This window comes from Acanthisitta chloris, unplaced genomic scaffold (assembly GCF_000695815.1).
Source record: "Acanthisitta chloris isolate BGI_N310 unplaced genomic scaffold, ASM69581v1 scaffold2996, whole genome shotgun sequence".
Classification (NCBI taxonomy): domain Eukaryota; kingdom Metazoa; phylum Chordata; class Aves; order Passeriformes; family Acanthisittidae; genus Acanthisitta; species Acanthisitta chloris.
The window spans coordinates 31,960-51,618 of NW_008678519.1; the positions used below are offsets into that span (position 1 = coordinate 31,960).

At 42.0% G+C, this 19,659-nt stretch overlaps 1 protein-coding gene across 1 annotated transcript in view; it reads right to left on the bottom strand.

Annotated features, from left to right (window-relative positions):
* The window catches only part of LOC103804295 (ankyrin repeat domain-containing protein 33B-like), a gene marked incomplete at its 5' end in the record, with an annotated part of 47,301 nt that extends 27,645 nt beyond the window's left edge, over window positions 1–19,656 (bottom strand). Inside the window, 2 exon segments of the mRNA XM_009076901.1 lie at window positions 19,394–19,443; window positions 19,446–19,656. Of these exon segments, the coding sequence (XP_009075149.1) occupies window positions 19,394–19,443; window positions 19,446–19,656 (261 nt within the window).
* Between the last annotated feature and the right edge of the window lie 3 nt (window positions 19,657–19,659).

Consider the following 19,659-nt stretch of genomic DNA (forward strand, 5'->3'; position numbering starts at 1 on the left):
TGGCTCATGTTCAGCTTTCTATCTATCCAAACTCCCAGGTCCCTTTCTGCCTGGCTGCTCTCCAGCCACTCTGTCCCCAGCCTGCAGTGCTGCATGGGATTGTTATGGCCAAAGTGCAGGACCAGCAGTTGGCCTTGTTAAACCTCATCCCATTGGAATCAGCCCATCCCTCCAGCCTATCCAGGTCCCTCTGCAGAGCCCTCCTGCCTACCAGCAGATTGACACACTCACCCAACTTTGTGTCATCTGCAAACTTGCTGATGGGGCACTCAATCCCTTCACCCAAATCATCAACAAAGATATTAAAGAGAACTGGGCCCAGCACTGACCCCTGGGGAACACCACTAGTGACCAGACACCAAGTGGATGTGGCACCGTTCACCACCACTCTCTGGGCCATCCAGCCAGTTCTGAACCCAGCAGAGAGTGGCCCTGTCCAAGACGTGGGCTGCAGCTTTTTCAGGAGTATGCTGTGGGAGACAGTGAGGCTTTGCTGAAGTCCAGGTAGACTACACCCACAGCCTTCCCCTCATCCATAGAAATAGTTCTTTTACTACATAATACCATAGAATATTTGGATAAACTGTAAAGCAGCTATTATGAAGTAAGGAGTCCAGGAATTCATATGAGCAATCTACTTTTTAATTTAGGGACCTATACCTATGAGAGAAATAGTAGACATTTAAACCACAGTTTTCTTAGCAAAAGAACAGCTTTTGCTGAAAAGAAACATGCAACAAAAAAACCCATCCAGTATGTATCAAAGACATCTGATGGAGGTTTTTCAGAGCTGTTTGCAGTGAGCTTGACACATCTCCATGCCCCACAGCAGCTGAATTACAACAGAGTCTTTGGGTACATCAAGACATTGCTTGGCTGCAGGATGGCATTTTTGTTGATAGAGGCTCACTAATAAGAGCAGTATCTGAACACACTAAGGGACCTTTGAATGATGCTCCAGAGCCCTGGAGAAAAAAAAATAAAAATGATAGCTGGCTTAAAGGGAATTTTCAATATACAGTGGGAAACTAAAATCATCACAAAAGCTTTCCAATGTCTCCAGCTGAAGATTTGTAAATAAATACCTTCATATAGAATAAAAGGTTACAGAAAAATATTGGCTACCTGACTTATTCCACCTCAGTTTGTGCCAGTTTTTACTGTTCAGAGGAAGAGTATATCTTATTGCATTCACTGTTGGCCAAACATCACAGCAATTATTGGACTAGCACTTTCATGCAACTAAGCATTTATATGCAGCCACATTATTCATGCCTTGAAAAAATTAGGAATTAGTGAATGGGTCTGCATATCCATAGCAGTTTGCATTGCTTTCCAGGATTTTCTGTTACAGAAGGATACTTGTATGGCATTAAGCCACATGAGGTGTCATGGCTGACCTAATGCTATTAGAGAGCTCCATCTAAGAAAACAGGCTGGGAAGCTCAGGAAACTGCAAGTGTGTTTCTACTAAAGGTATAAACAAAGATACACCAACAACTGCAGAGATTCCTGTGTGGTAAGTGAAAACCTTTGGTAGAAATGGGACTTGGTTGCTTAGAGAGACTTGTCCACTAAATAGTATAGAAGTGACTTGTAAACACAATTTGCTTCATTTTTGTGGTGCCCAACTCCAAAGCAATGGAATTTTCTAAGCGATGAGAACAAAGAAACACATTCACTTTGTATAAATTTTGCAAGGAAGATTCCATTGATATTTTTGGAAGTTTTCTATTTCGTAATAAAGAAGAGCATGATAGAGAAGGAAACTCTTCAACCATTGTATAAGCATAGGGTGGTTAACAAGAAATAGGAATAACAGGGTGAAGGAACAACAGGATGAAAAGAGATTTCTGCATTTAAAAGGAAGACAGTGTGTGTTGCTGCAAATATTATATCATAAATTTGGTATTTTGTTGCTAGCAATGTATGACATTCTTAATGGTGATTTTCAGTTGTGCAGCCTAGTTACATACATTACACTGCACAAACCCCATGATATTTCCACCCTTTAAAGACTAACAGTCATTTTTCTAAATTTAGTCCATGTCCATTTAGCAGTCACTCACAGGTCACACCCATTGACAAATCAGGCAGTTTTACGGGAGGCTAAGCCAAAACCAGAAGATTGGCATCTATAGATTTGATTGAATAAATAAGAAGCTAAAGGGCAGATATTTTGTCTACATCTTTTTGGCATTTGAAATCTTTTTGTTTCTTCATAACTGAGGATGTGGAGCACTAGCTGTCCTCCTTTGGCAGCAGACCTTTAGGAGGATCCTTAAATCCATCTGTGCATGGTCTGAGAACAGTAAATTTCAGCAGCATTAAGCCTCCCAGCTTCATGCAGAGCTCCCCATGGAACCTCAGCTTGCCAGTCTGTTTGCTAAGACTAGCACTAGGACAGTTCAGCCATGAGAGCTTGTGACCAGCAGCACAACCTACTGCTCTTCTCTTGCCCTCTGGATGGACACAGGACTCGGGAGCAACAGATGTTGTCCTTCATTACCACCAAATCTACAAAGCTGCTGTTTCTTCAGCCATAGTCTCTAGAAACAAATGCAATGAGGGTTATACCTTGTGTTCTGCATTTTTTAAGTTCACAGAATCACAGAATAATCAGAGTTAGAAGGGACCCACAAGGATCACCTAGTCCAACTCCTGGCCCTGCACAGGACAGCCCCAAGAATCACACCCTGTGCCTGAGAGCATTGTCCAAACACTTCTTGAGCTCTGTCAGGCTTGGTGCTGTGACCACTTCCCTGGGGAGCCTGTTCCAGTGTCCAACCAACCTCTGTGTGAAGAGTCTTTTTCTATATCCAACCTAAACCTCCACTGACACAACTTCGGATCATTCCCTTGGGTCCTATCACTGGTTGCCAGAGAGATCAGTGCCTGCCCCTCCACTTCCTTTTGTGAGAAAGCTGTATACAGCACAGCAATGAGCCCCAGGCTGAATGGACCAAGTGACCTCAGCCACCTCTCATGTGGCTTCCCCTCAAGGCCTTCCACCATCTTCATTCCCCTCCTCTAACACACTCCTCTAACAGCTTAATAATTTTCTTATATTGTGGTGCCCAAACCACACACAATACTCAAGGTGCGGCTGAACCAGTGCAGAGTAGAGCAGGACAACCACCTCCCTCATCTGGCTGGAGATGCCATGCCTGATGCACCCCAGGACATGGTTGTCCCTCCTGGCTGCCAGGGCACACTGTTGACTCATATTCAACATCAACAAGGACCCCCAGGTCACTTTCTGCAGCACTGCTTTCCAGCACCTCATCCCCCAGTCTGTCCATTCATCCAGGGTTGCCCCATCATCCCAGGGGCAGAATCCAGCACTTGCCCTTGTTAAACTTCGTATAGTTGATGAATGCCCAGCTCTCTGATTTGTCTAGGTCTCACTGCAAGGCCTCTCTGCCTTCAAGGAAGCCAACAGCTACTCCAAATTTTGTATCATCTGAAAATTAACTTAATAGACCTTCGAGTCCTGTGTGCAAGTCATTTACGAAGATATTGACGAGCACTGGGCCTAAGATGGAGCTCTGCAGAACCCACTAGTGACCAGTCACCAGCCTGATGCAATCCCATTCACCATAACCCTTTGCACCTGACCCATGAGTCAGTTGCTTACCCATCACATAATGTGTTTACCCAGTTTTATGCTGGACATTTTGTCCAGAAGGAGGTAGTGAGAGACTGGATTGAAAGCATTACTGAAATCTAAAAGGATTACATCCACTGACTTCCCTTGTCCAACTAGATGGGTTACCTTGTCATAAAAGGAAATAAGGTTTGACAAACAGGACATTCCCCTCATGAAGCTGTGCTGGCTGTGTGCAATGACTGTGTTATCCCTCAGATGTTTTTCAGTACCTCCCAGGATAACCTTTTCCATGATCTTACCAGGTACAGAAGTGAGGCTAACAGGCCTGTAGTTACCAGGGTCATCCTTCCTGTCCTTTTTGAAAATCAGGACATTAGCCAGCTTCCAGCCGAGTGGTACCTCTCCAGATTCCCAGGACCATTCCTCTAAATGTGCATTTTACCACCCAGAGCTGAATCTCTTGCTTCCTAGGTTTGATTCTCACCTTGTTCTTTTGCCAAATAAATGTACAACTAATACTTTCAATTCTGAAATGGTAAGGAGTGATATTCTAGCTATGTAGACTTCAAAGCCTCTGAGCCCTTTATTTCACAGAGAACATTCCACCTGCTACAGAAACCTGCCAGACTGTGCCCAACTCTACTAAATGAGAGCCAAAAACACCTTTGATGCCTCAGTTAGAAGATAGGGGTCAGGTGAAATTGCATCAGCTGCATGAAAGCAATTACTCATACAGGAGCAGTAAACTGAAGGACATCTTTACCTTAATGATATCAAAGACTCTTTCGCAGGTTATGATCTTTGCGATTTTTGAGTCAGGAGTGTCATGCGTGTCACACACACTCCAACCCCTGTAAAAAAAAGGTACGTGCTACTCAGCTGGGTATTAGGAAGCACAGGGAGGAAATATCAAGGTCTTACCTCTATTGGAGGACTAACAACTTATAATTTCCTTCTCTTTGTTCACATACAAGGAAAATAGCTTTTACACCCAGATTTGAAAATTACTGATTTAATAGCATTTTACTTTCCATATATCTTAATTCATAGTAAATTTTTATGGCATGAGAAACCTCCTCAGTATGTGCCTCTCTGCATCATATATCTCTGGCCTAAATTTTTGCTTAAGGAAAAAACTCCTGTAAGCTTCAAGAAATTTAAAAACCTTTTCAGAGAATATATAATTAATTTTCTAAGTAATTCCTGTTTTCCCCTATCACAACTACTAAAATTTTCATCACTCTTTCAAAATGTCTTGCTCTGGAGGTAGGTTGAGAGGCTGTCAGTTTCCACTGGCTTTTATTTTTAATTCAATAGGAATTAAAGTGACTTAGGCCTGTAAAAAGCTGCAGTGTGCTAAAAGCAACAGGAAGGTTTGATAAGATCTTATTTTACTTTCATTGATGGAAAAGACAAAATTTTACAGAAATTAAATGGAGACCAAAAAATATGAACAAATAAGGTCACCTTCCACTTAACAGTTCATCATGTCATGTTCCTCATGATCCTGAAGGTACTGTTTGGAGTGAATTTTTTTCCTTTTCTGTGAGGAGTGAGGGTATTTAGAGGGTTTGCTATCACTAACCAAATGCTGCAGTTCCTTATCCCATATTTTCCAAGAACTCTATATTGCTATTAGCTAAAGAGATCACAGAGAAGTAGAAGAATGGTAAAACGTATGTTTTTCTCCCTCAATTTTCAGGCACTTGGAAGCAGGAACTTGTTTTCCCATAAAACAGACCTAGTAGTTTTGCATGGCCAGGTTTCCCCATGCTCAACACAGCCAATGCCAGCAGCTCCAGGAGGGACCTGCCACTGTGGCAAGGCCAAGCCAATCAGTCATGGTAGCAACACCTCTGTGATAACCCATTTAAGAAAGCAAAAGAAGTTATTGCGCAGAAGTAATTGCAACCACAGAAGAGAGGAGTAAGTGAGAGGAACAACTATGCAGATGGAAAGGTCAGTGGAGGAGGAGGGGCAGGAGGTACTCCAGCTGTCGGAGCTGAGGATCCCCTGTAGCCTGTGGTGAAGACCATGGTGAAGCAGCTGTGCCCCTGCAACCCATGGAGGTTAACAGGGTGCAGAGATCCACCTGTAGCCCATGGAGGCTAACAGGGTACAGGGATAGGCCTGTAGCCCATGGAGGAGACCTACACTGGAGCAGGTGGATTCCCAAAGCAGGCTGTTAACTTATGGGGAGCCCATGCTGGAGCAAAGCTCCTGGTAGGACTTGTGATCCTGTGAGGGACCCATGCTGGAGCAGGGTGTCCCTGAGGGGCTGCACTGCACCCTGTGGAGAGTGACCCACACTGACACAGTTCATGGAGAACTGCTGCTCATGGGAAGGACTCATATCAGAGAAGTTTGTGGAGAGCTGTCTCCCGTGGGAGGGACCCCAAACTGGAGCAGGGGAAGGACTCCTCTCCCTGTGAGCAGTGACAGAAACAACATGTGATGAACTGACTGCAGCCCCCACTCCCCATCTCCCTGCACCCCTGATGGGGAGGAGGTAGAGTTGAGAAGGAGGGAGGGGTGAGGGAACGTGTTTTTAAGGTCTGCTTTATTTTCTTATTATCCTGCTCTGGTCCTGATAGTAATAAAATCACTTTCTTTCCCCAGGATGAGTCTGTTTTGCCTGTGATGGTATTCAGAGGGTCATCTCTCCTGGTCCTTATCTCAACCCATGAACCTCTCATTGTATTTTCTCTCCTCTGTCCATTTTGCAGAGGGGAGTGAGAGAATGACTTTGGTGGGTGCCTGGCATGCAGCCAAGGTCAATCCACTGCAACAGATCATCTTCAAATGTTCTTGTAAGTGTTTGGAGTTCTTTTTCCATTTCTCTGACATAAAATGAGAGAATGCTACTTGGCAATATGGCAATATTTTTAAGAGCAGGAGGTTTGGTCTTTTTATTTCTACCTGAAAATTATGGGCAGACTGTTTCCTATTGCCTCCAGAATCTTACTCCTTCAATCCACCTCTGAAACAAAACAAACAATAGCAAAGATCCAGAATGAAGGCTCATTGCAATTAAGTGATACTAACATTAGTATCAAAATCCCACAGCCAAAAATCACTTGTCCATTTAATGTTTGTAAATGTCACATTGGATATTTGCACAGCAGAATTGCTGTAAATAGCATGATTATACTAATAGATATTGCTTTGTAGCAATAATCTTAAAATTAAAAAGCAATATGGGTAGACTTCAAAATCATGTATTTTTGGAATGATATTATTGATTGCAGTACCACCAATAATGAGGTAGAGTCATTCCAAACATGCTCCCTGAGTGCCTTAAAACTGAGAGGAAACAACAGGAGACAGCTCTGGGAAGGAAAAGAAGCAAGTGTGTGAAAGTAATGATGACAATATTTGAATGTTCTTGTTAGGGTTTATATCACATAAACAATGCTCTCTTGCCCTTTCCCCTATGACTGAGAAGCTGCCAAGTTGTATAGGCTTTGCTCTAATTCATATTTCCTTTACAATACACACTAACAATTTAGTAATAAATCAGAACAGTCACTGTACTAGAAATAGAAATTACATGAGAAAGAGGAAATACAGTATTTTTAGACAAGTACTCAAAATCTAAACTGGGTAACTAAGAGCTATTTTAAAAACCTTATACCCAGAGGAATGTGTTTTGTGGATGGCAAGGAGTAAACAGAAATGAAGGGCCAATGTACACATTAAACTCACAGCTGCAATTACAATTACTACTTTGTGCTACAGAAACACCAATACTGATTAATATTTTTTCTAAAATTCTCAAAACAATTAATTTATTCTTATAACTAAAAATTCTCAAAACATGGATTTGGATATATTTGACCTAAATTTTCAAACTCTGCAGGTTGACAGATGAACGACAGTAGGCTAGCTTACAAAGGATATTCATTACAGGACTGTGAACTGTACTTTTCTACACACTCAACTTGTCCAAAGAATAATGGCAGTATAGAGAGCTATATGCCGAAGTCTTCAAACATGATGGCTGTGTTTCCCTCTTAGAAGTCCAGATTGAAGTTTGCAGCACTCATCTCACTCTGCTGGGGAGGTGTGCTTGAGGAACACATGAACAAAGGCTAGACAAAGTGAACTTCCAACATAACTAGTTAATATCTGTGAACATGGCCTTATGAGCAGGTTAGACAGAGTTTTACCCCCTGCTCCAGCTGACATAGCAGCTGGAACCTGAGCTGGAAGCAGCAGGGCAAGCGTGTGCCTTTGGGTTCAGTGCCTGTGCCCTGGTTCCCACTCCCACATTGCCATGGCCTACACTGGAGTCACTCTTTCTTTGAATCAATACTGAAAGAGCCACTGTGTTTTTAAAATCCTTCCTCTCTGTGATATGTATCACCCAGATCACACATATTTATGACATTTAGTTGGTGATGTTAATCTATTTTGCCACATGGTTACTGTCTATGTACCTACTACAGGAGGGTAGTTGCTACTGACCTAATGTCAAGTATTAAAACTCCAAAGAAAGATCACAGTATATTTTGCTGACACCTGATAGCTGGGGGATTTAGTAGTTTTAATAGCAGAAGAATATAGTGCTAGACCTGAGATATGAGAAGCACTGGGTAACAGCATCACCTTACTGAAAGCCTTTGGGTTATTTTTTTTTCTTACTTGAACTCATATACATGGAGGACGATCAGCTCACTGTACATTTGTGATCTGTGAAATGCACATTAACAATCCCATAGATGTACACCTGAATACCTCAGCTCTGCCTGCACCCATCTGTGAATGGAGGCTCTGCTCATAAATCAGCTGTGCTGACTGTAATAAGCATAAACTAGGTCAAGCTAAAAATGCCCACGTAAAGATAAAATGGCAATAGCAAATGAAAGACACTTCACGATCTCGCGCCTTGGAAGAAAATAATTTGGGCAATTAATTTTAAGAGAAAGGCTGACATTTATTAACCTTTCTTTTTTCTTTTTCTTTTTTTTTTTTTGTTCTGTGATGGTGATATTAGAATCAGAGAACCATTAAGGCTGGAAAAGACCTTCGAGATCATGAAGTCCAGTCTGTGACTGAATACCACCATGTTCACTAAACCATGTTGCAAAGTGCCACATCTACTGGGTTTTTGAACACTTCCAGAGATGGTGACTAGACCACTTCCCTGGAAAATCTGTTCCAATGCTTAACCACTCTTCCGGTGAAGAAATTTTTCTCAATATCCAACCTGAACCTCCCCTGATGCAACATGAGTCCATTTCCCCTTGTCCTATCACTTGTTACCTGGGAGAAGAGGTTGACCCTCACCTCACTGCAACCTCCTTTCAGAAGCTTTAGAACCTTACTGCCTGTAAAATGTCTAAATGTATTAAATATGTCAATGCTTGTTTCATGTATTACTAACAGGATGATTTGAAGCTAACATATAGTGGGAAAGAAGTATAATCTCTCATTAAATTTTTAAAATTCAAAAGCAACATTTTCAAAGTAATCAGGCAATTATACTTATTGTAACAGGTATAATTTGGTAAGGCAGCTCTTGACTGTTACATTTAATTATCTTGCTTTGCAGGGAGATTTCCACATAAATATAATGGATCCCATACACTTCATGGGAACTTGTATGGAGATAAGCATATTGTAAACGCACTGAGACATCTGACTTCAATACACTGCATACATGCTATTCTAATTCCAGCAAGGTACTAAAAGATTATCTGGTATCTAGTACTCAGTTCAGGTTCCTATTCCACAGGTAGATCTGCTCTGGATATCTTTGTGCATGGGCATCCCTGTTGCACACTCAAAAGGGGAAGAGTTTTGCAGGCTGCAAAATGCCCACAGATCATCCAGCATCAAAACAAGAGAAAGCAAGAGCAGCAAAACAAGAGAAAGCACAACAAACAATCTCTGTTTCATACATGATAAATAGGTGGCAAGGAAGATTCAGACCCACCCTACATAAGTGACAGCAGGACACAGCACAGTGTGGTCCCTGTGCCATTGGCTGGTGCAGGCAGGAGGTTACTGGGAGATTCCAGAGCCACCCAAGCCCTTCCACACAGCCACTGCTTGCAGACTGTGGGAAAGTCTCTGCCAAGGGGATTGCATTGACTTTCTGTCCCTGGGTTAAGAGAAGGATGCTTTCACTCCCCTCCCAGGGATCTTTAAATTGTTTTCCTTCCCTGTCACCCATGAAATGGCAAATGGTTTCACTCCCCCCTGCCCAAACCACAGGACGAGTTGCCCTCCAAGAACACTGCACTTTATTCCAGGATGGTAATTCTGCATGGGAAGCTCTGCTGAAGCAGTGTGGCAGAGCAATATCTCTGACATGGTTACACTGCCCAGTTTCCCCTGCAGACAGGACTCACCTAACATAGCAGTGGTAAAGTGCCTGCAGCACAGCAGGGAAAATAACCTGTTGCTTCCCAGCTGTAGGTTTCCTCTGGCTGCTGTTGCTCCATGCATCCAGGCATTTACTATGTAGTACAGCTGGTCACAGTGTAACCAGAAAACTCTTCTGCTGTGATAGTTTGTATTTTTTTTTAGTAGCTCAGAAGGGCTGTGTAGGTCTAAACACTACAATTTCATTAATATTGTGGGATTTCATTTTCCAAAACCAGCCAATACTTGTTATCCTTTCAGGCTTTTTATAGAAAATCTTTCTCTGTTGAAAGAAGAATATTTTAAATGAACTCCTTTATGGAGCTGAGTTTTGATTCTGCCTTCTCTTGAAACCTTTATCAAACCCATGTGATACTTGCAGATATGCAGAAGTACCCTACCAGCTTTCAAATAAAGTTTTCCCTTTCCTTTCATCCACACTTTGATGAATAAATGGCTACCCTCACTGTGTTCCCCAATCAAATGGTAAACAGGTGAGCTGACTACAAATAGCAAGATACCTAGGTTTTGAAAAGAAAAGAAAAGCCAAATACCCCCTGAAAGGCTGCTTTTATCAACAGATTGAATATGTTCTGTTATCAGTCACTTTTCCACTTCAGAAAACTAATAACAATGGCTTATATGTAAGCCTCCCCTCCACGGTAATAGAAACAAAACTTCAAAACTTCCCTAAGGACTCAGTTCTGAGCTGTGCTGGCTGCTGGCAGTCTCTTTTGTTGTCAGCAGTTGGTCTGTCTACACACAGGCTGCCCCAAAGACAAGGCCTCGTGTGCTGAGAGGCAGAGAGGCAAAAGACCTAAACACCCCCAACCCTCATACATGAGAGGGTATTGCAGGATCAGGCTCAGAATATTATACATCCAAAACGTGAGAAGCAACAAAAGCCCAACCATGAGTCATTCCCATTCTGCATGAGCTTGCTTTCAAATTGCTCCCTGTGGAATTTAACAGACATAATAGAAAATAATAGAATTGAAAAATGGGAACTATTTCCACATAGTGGGTTTTTCCCACAGTGGATACAATTTGAATTGCTAATTCACTACCAGATGTGCAGCCACGGACTCTGTGACAACCATACTCTTCCTACTTGATTATTTCTTACTGTGACATACTGACTATGCTACAAGGTTATATTCAGCCTGGGCTGGAGGGTTTCCATTTTTTAATTTAATTAAAGAACCCTTAGAAATGGGTAAATTCAAACCCATGTGGCATAACGTTTTAAATAATTTAAAAGGGTAACCTTCCAAGAGAAACTTTATTTATGAAAACATTAAAGGTGAACTCCTGTCTCCTCCTATAAAGCCTGTGGGAGTTCTTCATTGCTTTCACATTCTCCAGAGAATTTCTCTTCTATTTAAAAAAGTCTAGCAGCAGTTTTTAGTAAATCTACCACTAGCTTTAAGTCAGCTCTGCCTCAGTCACAAAAGATAAACCTAATTCCACAGTGCAATGAGAGACAATATAGAAAGAATATGCAGGAAAATTGCTAGCAGGCAATATACTGTTTATGTCAATTGCTAAAAAAAAAGTACCCAGAACAGAATAACTTGCATAAACAAAGTATAAGAACTGGAAAAGGTATGGAAATGAATGCCAAAAAATACCAGCTTGGGAAGAACTGGCTCTTATGATCTATGTTATCCTACTTGAAGGCTATCTTATCATATCTGAGATAAGTATACAGCATGTGCAAGTACATATTATACTCATTTCAGTACCAGCATAATTAATGATTTCCAAAACCATAACACAACAAATGATGCTAGTTTGGGCACTTTGAATTGAAAAGTCTAAAAACCAATAATGAATTAGGAAAACCACTTGGGGTTCAGAGAAAACCTAGGTCAAGTGCTGGCTGTGTGGTCATCATTGGTCCACACCAGAGAGGTTAATTCTGACTAGAGTGGGCATGAGCACACACATGCTCCCGTGCCAGAGATGGTTTCCTCTGGCAATGCACATACACATGCTCATCTAGCAGGATTTTCTACAAGTAAAAGGCTGCTTACACTTTCCAAATCTATCTTTATTTCAAAATTAACAGTAAATTTTAGTTGGTGATCATGTATTGTTTCTCTTTAGAGGAAGAAAAATGTGCTTTAAAGAAATGCAATTTAAAATAAATCTGATGCACATTTAGGCTCATCTGGCAGGAAGCAACCAACACCTGTAAAGTCATTATAAGAGTTACTACTCAGTCTCACTATCATTCTCCTCTGTGAAGATGAAGTACCACCAACATACAGCAGTGTTACAGTAAAACAGCTGATTTTTGTTGGCCTCTGTCACACAATAATCTTTTCCAAAATATATAACAGGGCTTTGGCTTTTTTACTCTTCAATCTATCTCTTCTTGAGTAGTATAACAGATTTTGAACATAACAGTACCTGCTGAAATGTCTGAATAGACCCCAATAGGTATTTTGATTACTTGTACTCCTTGTTCAAGATTTGTTATTACTTATTTTCATAGTTTATATTCCCAAGCATACACACAAGTCCATGTGACTAAAAGGATACAATGACAAGTGGTTTCTGTGAAACCACAAAAGTGAACATTAATGCCTCTTTCAAAACCCTTTTTGAAATGTCCCCTGAAACCTAGTGACAAGTCAGACTGAGTGAAAAACAAGCAAGTCTCACACCTCTGAAAAGTGAATTCCCCGATGAGGGGCTGAGCATCTCAATCCCTGCCTTTCCATCTGTCAGTGCTGACTCTGAGGCTTCAAGAGCCGCAGTCCAGATCACCAATTCCAGCACTATCAGGACCAAAGAATATGAGAGTTAAGCTCTTGATGATGCTGAAAGATGTGGCACTGGAGACCTGCTGCCCCTTGCAGCTGAGACCTCAATTCACAACTTCTTTAGCAGGCAGCTCTGAACTCGGTGCCCGAGACAGGAACATTTATTGTTTCTTCCTCAGAGCCCCTGCCTTGAGACATAAAGCCTTGATAGACAAGGTACAGATGTTGCCTTACTGGTACTTAGCTTGGAGCTAAAGAATTTAGGATTTTGGGGGCTTTTGGACCTGCTTCCTTTGCCAGCATACTTGAAGCCCAGTAGCTCCTACACGCTGCTGAAACTCAACAGGACCCAGTTTTTCAGAGCAATGGGATGGCTCATAGCAGTGCTGTCTGCTTCAACTTCCTAAGCTGCTTCAATTAAATTTCCCTGAAATTTTATTGAGGAATCCTAGGAACCCTTACAGGAGGAAATCAGAGCCAATAGTCCTTCTTGAGTAATTCCTCCATGAGAATATAAATTTTAATTTCCTAAAAGGATGAAATAATTAGCAGTGTCATTTTGTGCACTGTGAAATAAAGCTCAAATATTCTTCTAGAAAAAGGTAGCAAGACGTCCCAAGGTCACATGTGTTACAGACATGTTATATTAAAAGCACCATTATATATCTGTCATAATTACTGATGACAGATGTCCCAGACAACCAGTCTTGTTAGACTATCATTAGATTTTTAATGCAGCTATATTTTATAACATCTGGAGCCAACCTGTACTTAGCTGGGTAACCAGAATCATCCTTGCATCTCTGAGGAGATCTGCAGGTCCACATACTTGATTGAAGACAGTAACATGAAACATTGCTTAAACTATGCAATTGTTCATTGCATAGTTTGATATGACCTTTACTTCTGGACTACCATCAGACTGAAAACATCCTTCCTGTTCCATACACTTTGCATTAAGCAATTTGTCAAAATTCTTCAAGGAAACTACTCTTCATCTGGTTTCTCTACAAGTTGCATCACTTGAAACTACTGGTACAACTTTCTCATGTGGATGAGGTGTTCAAATGTGTATCTACTCATTTCAATGAGCATTACATCTGTTAGCTAATGCTGCTTTTGACACTAAGTACTAATTATATCTTACTACCTGTCAGCTCCATGGAGGATGCAGCAGGTCTGGCCATGCATTTCCAGCAGTCTGCTGAAGACCTGTGTTTACATTCTTAATGTCTGTGCACCCTCATGGTCTTTATGAATTGTTCTCTTTACTCCATAGAAGTTATGTTCTGGGCATATACTGCTTCTTCAGCTAAGCTATTTTAAAGGATGTCTTCTTGTGCCAGGTTTACAAAGGCATTACTCACCTAACACTTCAGATGAATGCAGACAAGGGCAGGCAGACAGCTAACCTGCCCACGCTCTTCTGATAACACCTCTGACTGCCTACCTATATCAATCTAGTCCACGCTCTGGTTAGCTCACTCTGTAATTTTACATACACTATTCCTTGCCTTACCTGCTCACTTCCTTTTTAAACACAAGCATGTATTTCCAGGGACTTTTTTTACTGCCTTTGGGTATTTCTGTACCTTTTGAAGTACTTAAATTTGATTACTTTTGCCCTTAGGGTCTTTTTAAAACTACTTTCACCCTAAAAAATTCCCTGTCCTGGTTTAGTGTCATGATGTTAAGTTTCAATACAGTCATTCCCACAAGAATACCTTGTACAAGATAATACGAAGGAACTGAAGCTGTCAATGAAAATAATAATTAAAAAAAAGGTTCCCAGCACTGTAGCAAATAACATTCTTCAAATCCTTTTCGTGACACGGGATGGCTTACACTAGGTGCCATGACAACTGAAAAGCAGTATGTGACAGGGAGATCTTCATCCTTCACCGCAAAATGTTGCACTCCTCATTTTTGTTTTCACAAGTTAGCATTGTGAAGGCAACAAAAATAATATAAACAGGTTAATGGAGTGTTACACAAGCTCCGGCAGTTTTATGATACATGACTCCAGCACAGTGTTCCCCCACTCAAAAAGTGGGAACTGAACCACTGTCTCCCTGTCCTTCCCAACCAGTTCCAATTTCAGAAGCGCAGCCCTTCGGCAAAGTCAGGTTCAGGTGTCAACTCCATGGAGGACTCACTGTGCATATCTCTGTGAAAAACTCTGAAGGGTAATGCTCCCTAAACTGGCTGAGTTGCCTGAAGCAGTCTTGTTGTGGTGGTACATACAGAGCCTGTGGGCTACTTTGCCTTGCTGAGGAGCACTCTGCAGTGTAGGGTGGGGAGACCAACATGACATGTCTGATGCCTCAGATACCACCATGGGTCCCATAAGGAAACCAGGTGAGTGATGCCATTCTGAAACAGCCGCTTACAGTGCACAGCACACAAATAAGCCTAGGCTGGTTTCAGAAGAACATTTCTAGAGTTATCTCCGTAGTTATCTGTGGAACTGGAAGAAAGACTCATTGAACAATGACACAAAAAATGAAAAGCTGAAAAAGGCTAGAACAGAATATTCTTGGACCTGGATCAACTCTAAAACACGGACTTACACAGAGTACCTACTGATACACACTATACCACATAGAAGGTAAACACAAAAACTTTTCTGAGGATGAGCTGCAGTGATGATTTTCAATCTGGCAAGAGAATGTTCTTTGCCTTCTCTTCTCCCTCTCCCCCATCTCTTATCGCCTTCTCTATTGTCATGGCAAATTTCTAAATTTGCTTCCATTCTGCAGTTAGGTAACACCAGATTTTGAAACTCTGTATTTCTGAGTCTATATATAGCCCTGATCACCAGGCAAAATTTGATATTAAGTGATGTTAAACTTATGAGATACAAGTATCTGAAATTCTAGAAAAGCGGCTAGTGAGGAGGCAGAACCTGTCCCCACACAGCACAGTGAAAAGCAGCACCATTATCCAGATGACACTATGGTCTCAGTCAAGTCAGGGAATTTCACCAGAGCCATGATTTTATTTTCCCATATATATTTCCAAATCCCTCTTTTCCACCAGCTTGAGGCACATAAATACATCAGCATTAATGAATGAGAGGCTACTCTGCATGATGTACAATTAGTATATTATTTGTTGTCATAGTTCTTTTCCAAATATTTCAGTATTAGCTTGGGCAAGGAGAGGAAGTCAGCAGCACCAAGCCAGTCTTTCAGGATTCCATATACAGCCAGCAGTGCAACAAAAGATGAAGGGATCAGCCCTTTGGGGATCCTCTGCAGACAATGATAGATAAACTGTTGTTGTCTCAACAGTAATGAAAACAAGACAGGGAAGGTAGAGATCTTCAGGCCACATGTGGTGACTAATAAATCAGATGTTGTGGAGTCTGGTTTACTGCAGAAAGGTGAATTTAATGAAAACTTGTGCCTGGCAGGAGGTTCTGCAGCTCATGAACGGAGTATGGGGAAAATACACTTCTGAAGAAACAACACAAAAAGACACTATCCAGCCTTGGCAAACTGACTCAAAAGAGAGAATTGATGTATTTTGACAGACAGGATGGAAGAAAATAAGTAAGTTTGCCTCTGGAACCTAGCACTTTCAGGAACAATTACTTCTGAATCTTAAATTTATACGTTTACACCTTAGGGATAAGGTAAAAAAAAATTAACCCAAAACAGACTGTTTGTGCCCAATTTAGGGCACTTGGAAGTTTCTTCTTCATGTTGCATTTTGTGAACTGAGTTTAGTTACTTTCATAACCAAAATATGGTATTGTCTTGCTACAATAACCTGTTACTTGCTTTGTCTATTTTGAAGAAAACGTAATTTTTGAACTGTGAAAATGAAGCTGCACTGTACATACTTACCAGAGGTTATCAGAGCAGGATGGTGAAGATAGCTAATATACTCAGTTGGACAGCCCTCCTTAACCATCTCACTTCTCAAAAAGCAAGTTATTCTTCCTTCTCTCTCCTGCCTCACAGAAAAGAAACAAATACTTACAAGAAACAAAAGTAGAGCTTATTCGTTCATAGTGTAAAAAAAAACCAAAATAAAGATATAAATAAAAAAAAAAAAGAGGAAGAAAAGCTTTCCAAAAATGCTTGCAAGATAACTTTGTGAACAAACGTGATCTTGGTGAAAGAAGATGCGGAAAGCCAATAGTACAAGTTTCAGCAACTGAAAAATGTCATTAGCACAAGTGGTATATGTAACTTGTTCTGTTACTTTGAGGCAGAAAAATTGTTTTGTGTATTGATAACATCCAGTGACTTTATATCACATGCAAATTCGAGACCTACAAAAATTCCACAGAAAGGGGATAAAAAACCTGAGTGAAACTTCACTTTTGTCAGGTGAAGTTCTCTAAAAAAGGGTGGGTTTCATTTCCAAAATAATGAGCATTTGCCCTGCTGTCCCCTCTGGGCAAATGTCCGTGTGGGAACATCAGGTCTGCAGTCACACCTGAACTTTCAGCTTCCTGTGTCCCCTCTGGGCAAATGTCCCTGTGGGAACATCAGGTCAGCAGTCACACCTGAACTTTCAGCTTCCTAGTGAAAAGGTTTCTCCCATCTCATTCATGTCTGTCTGGAAAAGAGAGTCTGTCCTGCTCTGTACTGCTGTGATTAGGACACTTCTGTCAGGGACGCAGAGAGAGAAACTGAAATCATGTCTCCCACATAATTTCTAAAGCTTCACAAGCTGCTGAATTCCAGAACCTCTTTTACTTTGTTTTCATAAAAAATGAAGAAAACAGAGCTTGATGTCAACATTTAATTTCCAGTCAAATGGAATAAGTAGATATTTATTTATTTTACAGTATAAACAAATAAGAGAAACTTTCTGTTTGGATCCAAACTACGATTTTGGTTCTTTTCTGTGAAGATGGAAAGATAAAGAACAACTTGCTTTTTGGGAAGGAGGGTGGAGAGATAAAGAAGAGCAACTTGCTTTTTGGGAAGGAGGGTGGTGAAGGGAGGGCTGTCCAAACAGGTAAATTCACTGCTCTCACAATGCTAATCGGATCACCTCTGCCAAAGGAGTTGCTACAGGTTGAGGGCTGATGTCTACACTGAGCTTTCTCATACCCCTTGACTCAGCTCTGCAAGACCCCAGACCTGAGATGGAAGGTGCCTGCAGTTTCACAGCCAGCTGCTTGCCCTCTGTTGGGTGGGAAGACCACCTCTTCAGAAAGTACAGCTGGAGGCACTTTGTCTCCCCTATACCACATGTTATGGGGAAGCCAAATCTCTCACATCATCACACACCTGAGACACTGAATCAATGGGTCTGAGTAGAGTTGGCCCAAATCCCCATGCAGAGTCAGGGCTGGGTTTGGGCTCCAGCTCAGGCATAGAACTAACATACAGGATAGGTTTATCTGCAGGATCGTCAAAATCTCCGATAACATACATTTGGATCTCAGATGATACCAACTAAAGTATAACCACACTGTATCTTGGCCTGGGAAGAAGTGTTGATTTAAATTATTTCTGTCCTATGTTGCTCATTCCCACCCTCATGCCACAGGTTGCTGCCCCCTCAGATGTGTCAATGCAACTTTTTTTTATCTTTTTCAGAAATTTACAGTAAAGCAGATTGCTAAAAATCTGTATTAAAACCAATCCTTTCGAAGGCAAGTAAAGATATTTGCAGGAAAAATCCTACAAGTACATACATCTAAGACACAAGAAAAGCCCCTCTCCAAACAGCACCAAACACAAATTACTGCGTTCGTCTCAATGCAAAGACCACCAGCCAGAATGTGCAAGTTGCCTGCACAACTAAAATAACACAGGCATTCTTTCAAAACACTCCTGTCACAGACAAGTCACAGAAATGTTTTTGCATGTTGTTTATGCAAACTACACGTAAAAAAAGCCCAGTTTTAATGCAAGCTGTAGTAAAAACGGTAAGAGGAATTGCTGTTGTTAATCTTCAATATTGCTGTTCAAACAACCCAGTTACACATTACCCAGGAAGTCTTTCCCGAGTTTTCACTTTCTGATGTAGGTGAAGTACACCTCTGTCCCTGCAGTTAATTAAGGAACAGTCAAAAACTGAATCACAAACCTTGTACTGACACAAACCCCAAAAATAGTTTACCAGCAACAAAACAAACACCAGATGAACTCTTAAAAGCCTGATTTTAGCACAGGAATACCCTGAGCCCTGATTGGCATTCTAGGAACCAGGAGCAAGTTTTGGGGAGAGCTAAAGGAAAAAAAAGAACAAAAGGTAAACCCACAAACTTTTATCAGTTGTTCAAATTCTCAAGGTGAACAGTGTGAAGTGCTGCAGGGGATGGACAGCCCGGCAGAGGAAGGTTTAGTGCTGCCGAACACAACCATTACCAGCGCTGCCACACACAGCCCCAAACAAACTGCGGGAAAACAAGACCCAGTTCAAAACTCCTGGCGGGAAAGCTGGAATCTCACCCATTCTCTCTTCCCACAAACCGGCCCCTTCCTTTGCCAAAGGTGGAAAGTCACGACTAGCAAGGCGAAGCATCATGCCCCTCTCCGCTCCCCTCTGCTAGAGGTGCCGTCCCCACGGGGCTGCAGACCAGCCCGCAGCAAAGGAGAGAGGTGTCACCGTCGGCTCGCAGCGCTCCCCTTCCCCCCGCCCCCGGCTCTGCCCCTCGGGCCGGGATGCTCACCCGGCGGTTGCGGTCAGCCTCCCGCACCTCCTCCTCCTCGGGGCCCTGGGCACGATGGTGTTGTTGGTGCAGCAGGCTCGGAAGAGGCTGAGCGCCTCGGGGCTGTCGCGCTCTTCCTCATCCAGGGACCAGCGATCCTCGTCGTCGTCCTCCAGCCCCCCCGGCGGGTAGAACGAATCGTCCGAGGCGATGCTGCAGGTGTCGGGCAGCTCGGAGAAGTCCTCGTAGTCCTCGTAGTCCACTTCCTCCTCCTCCTCCTCCTCCTC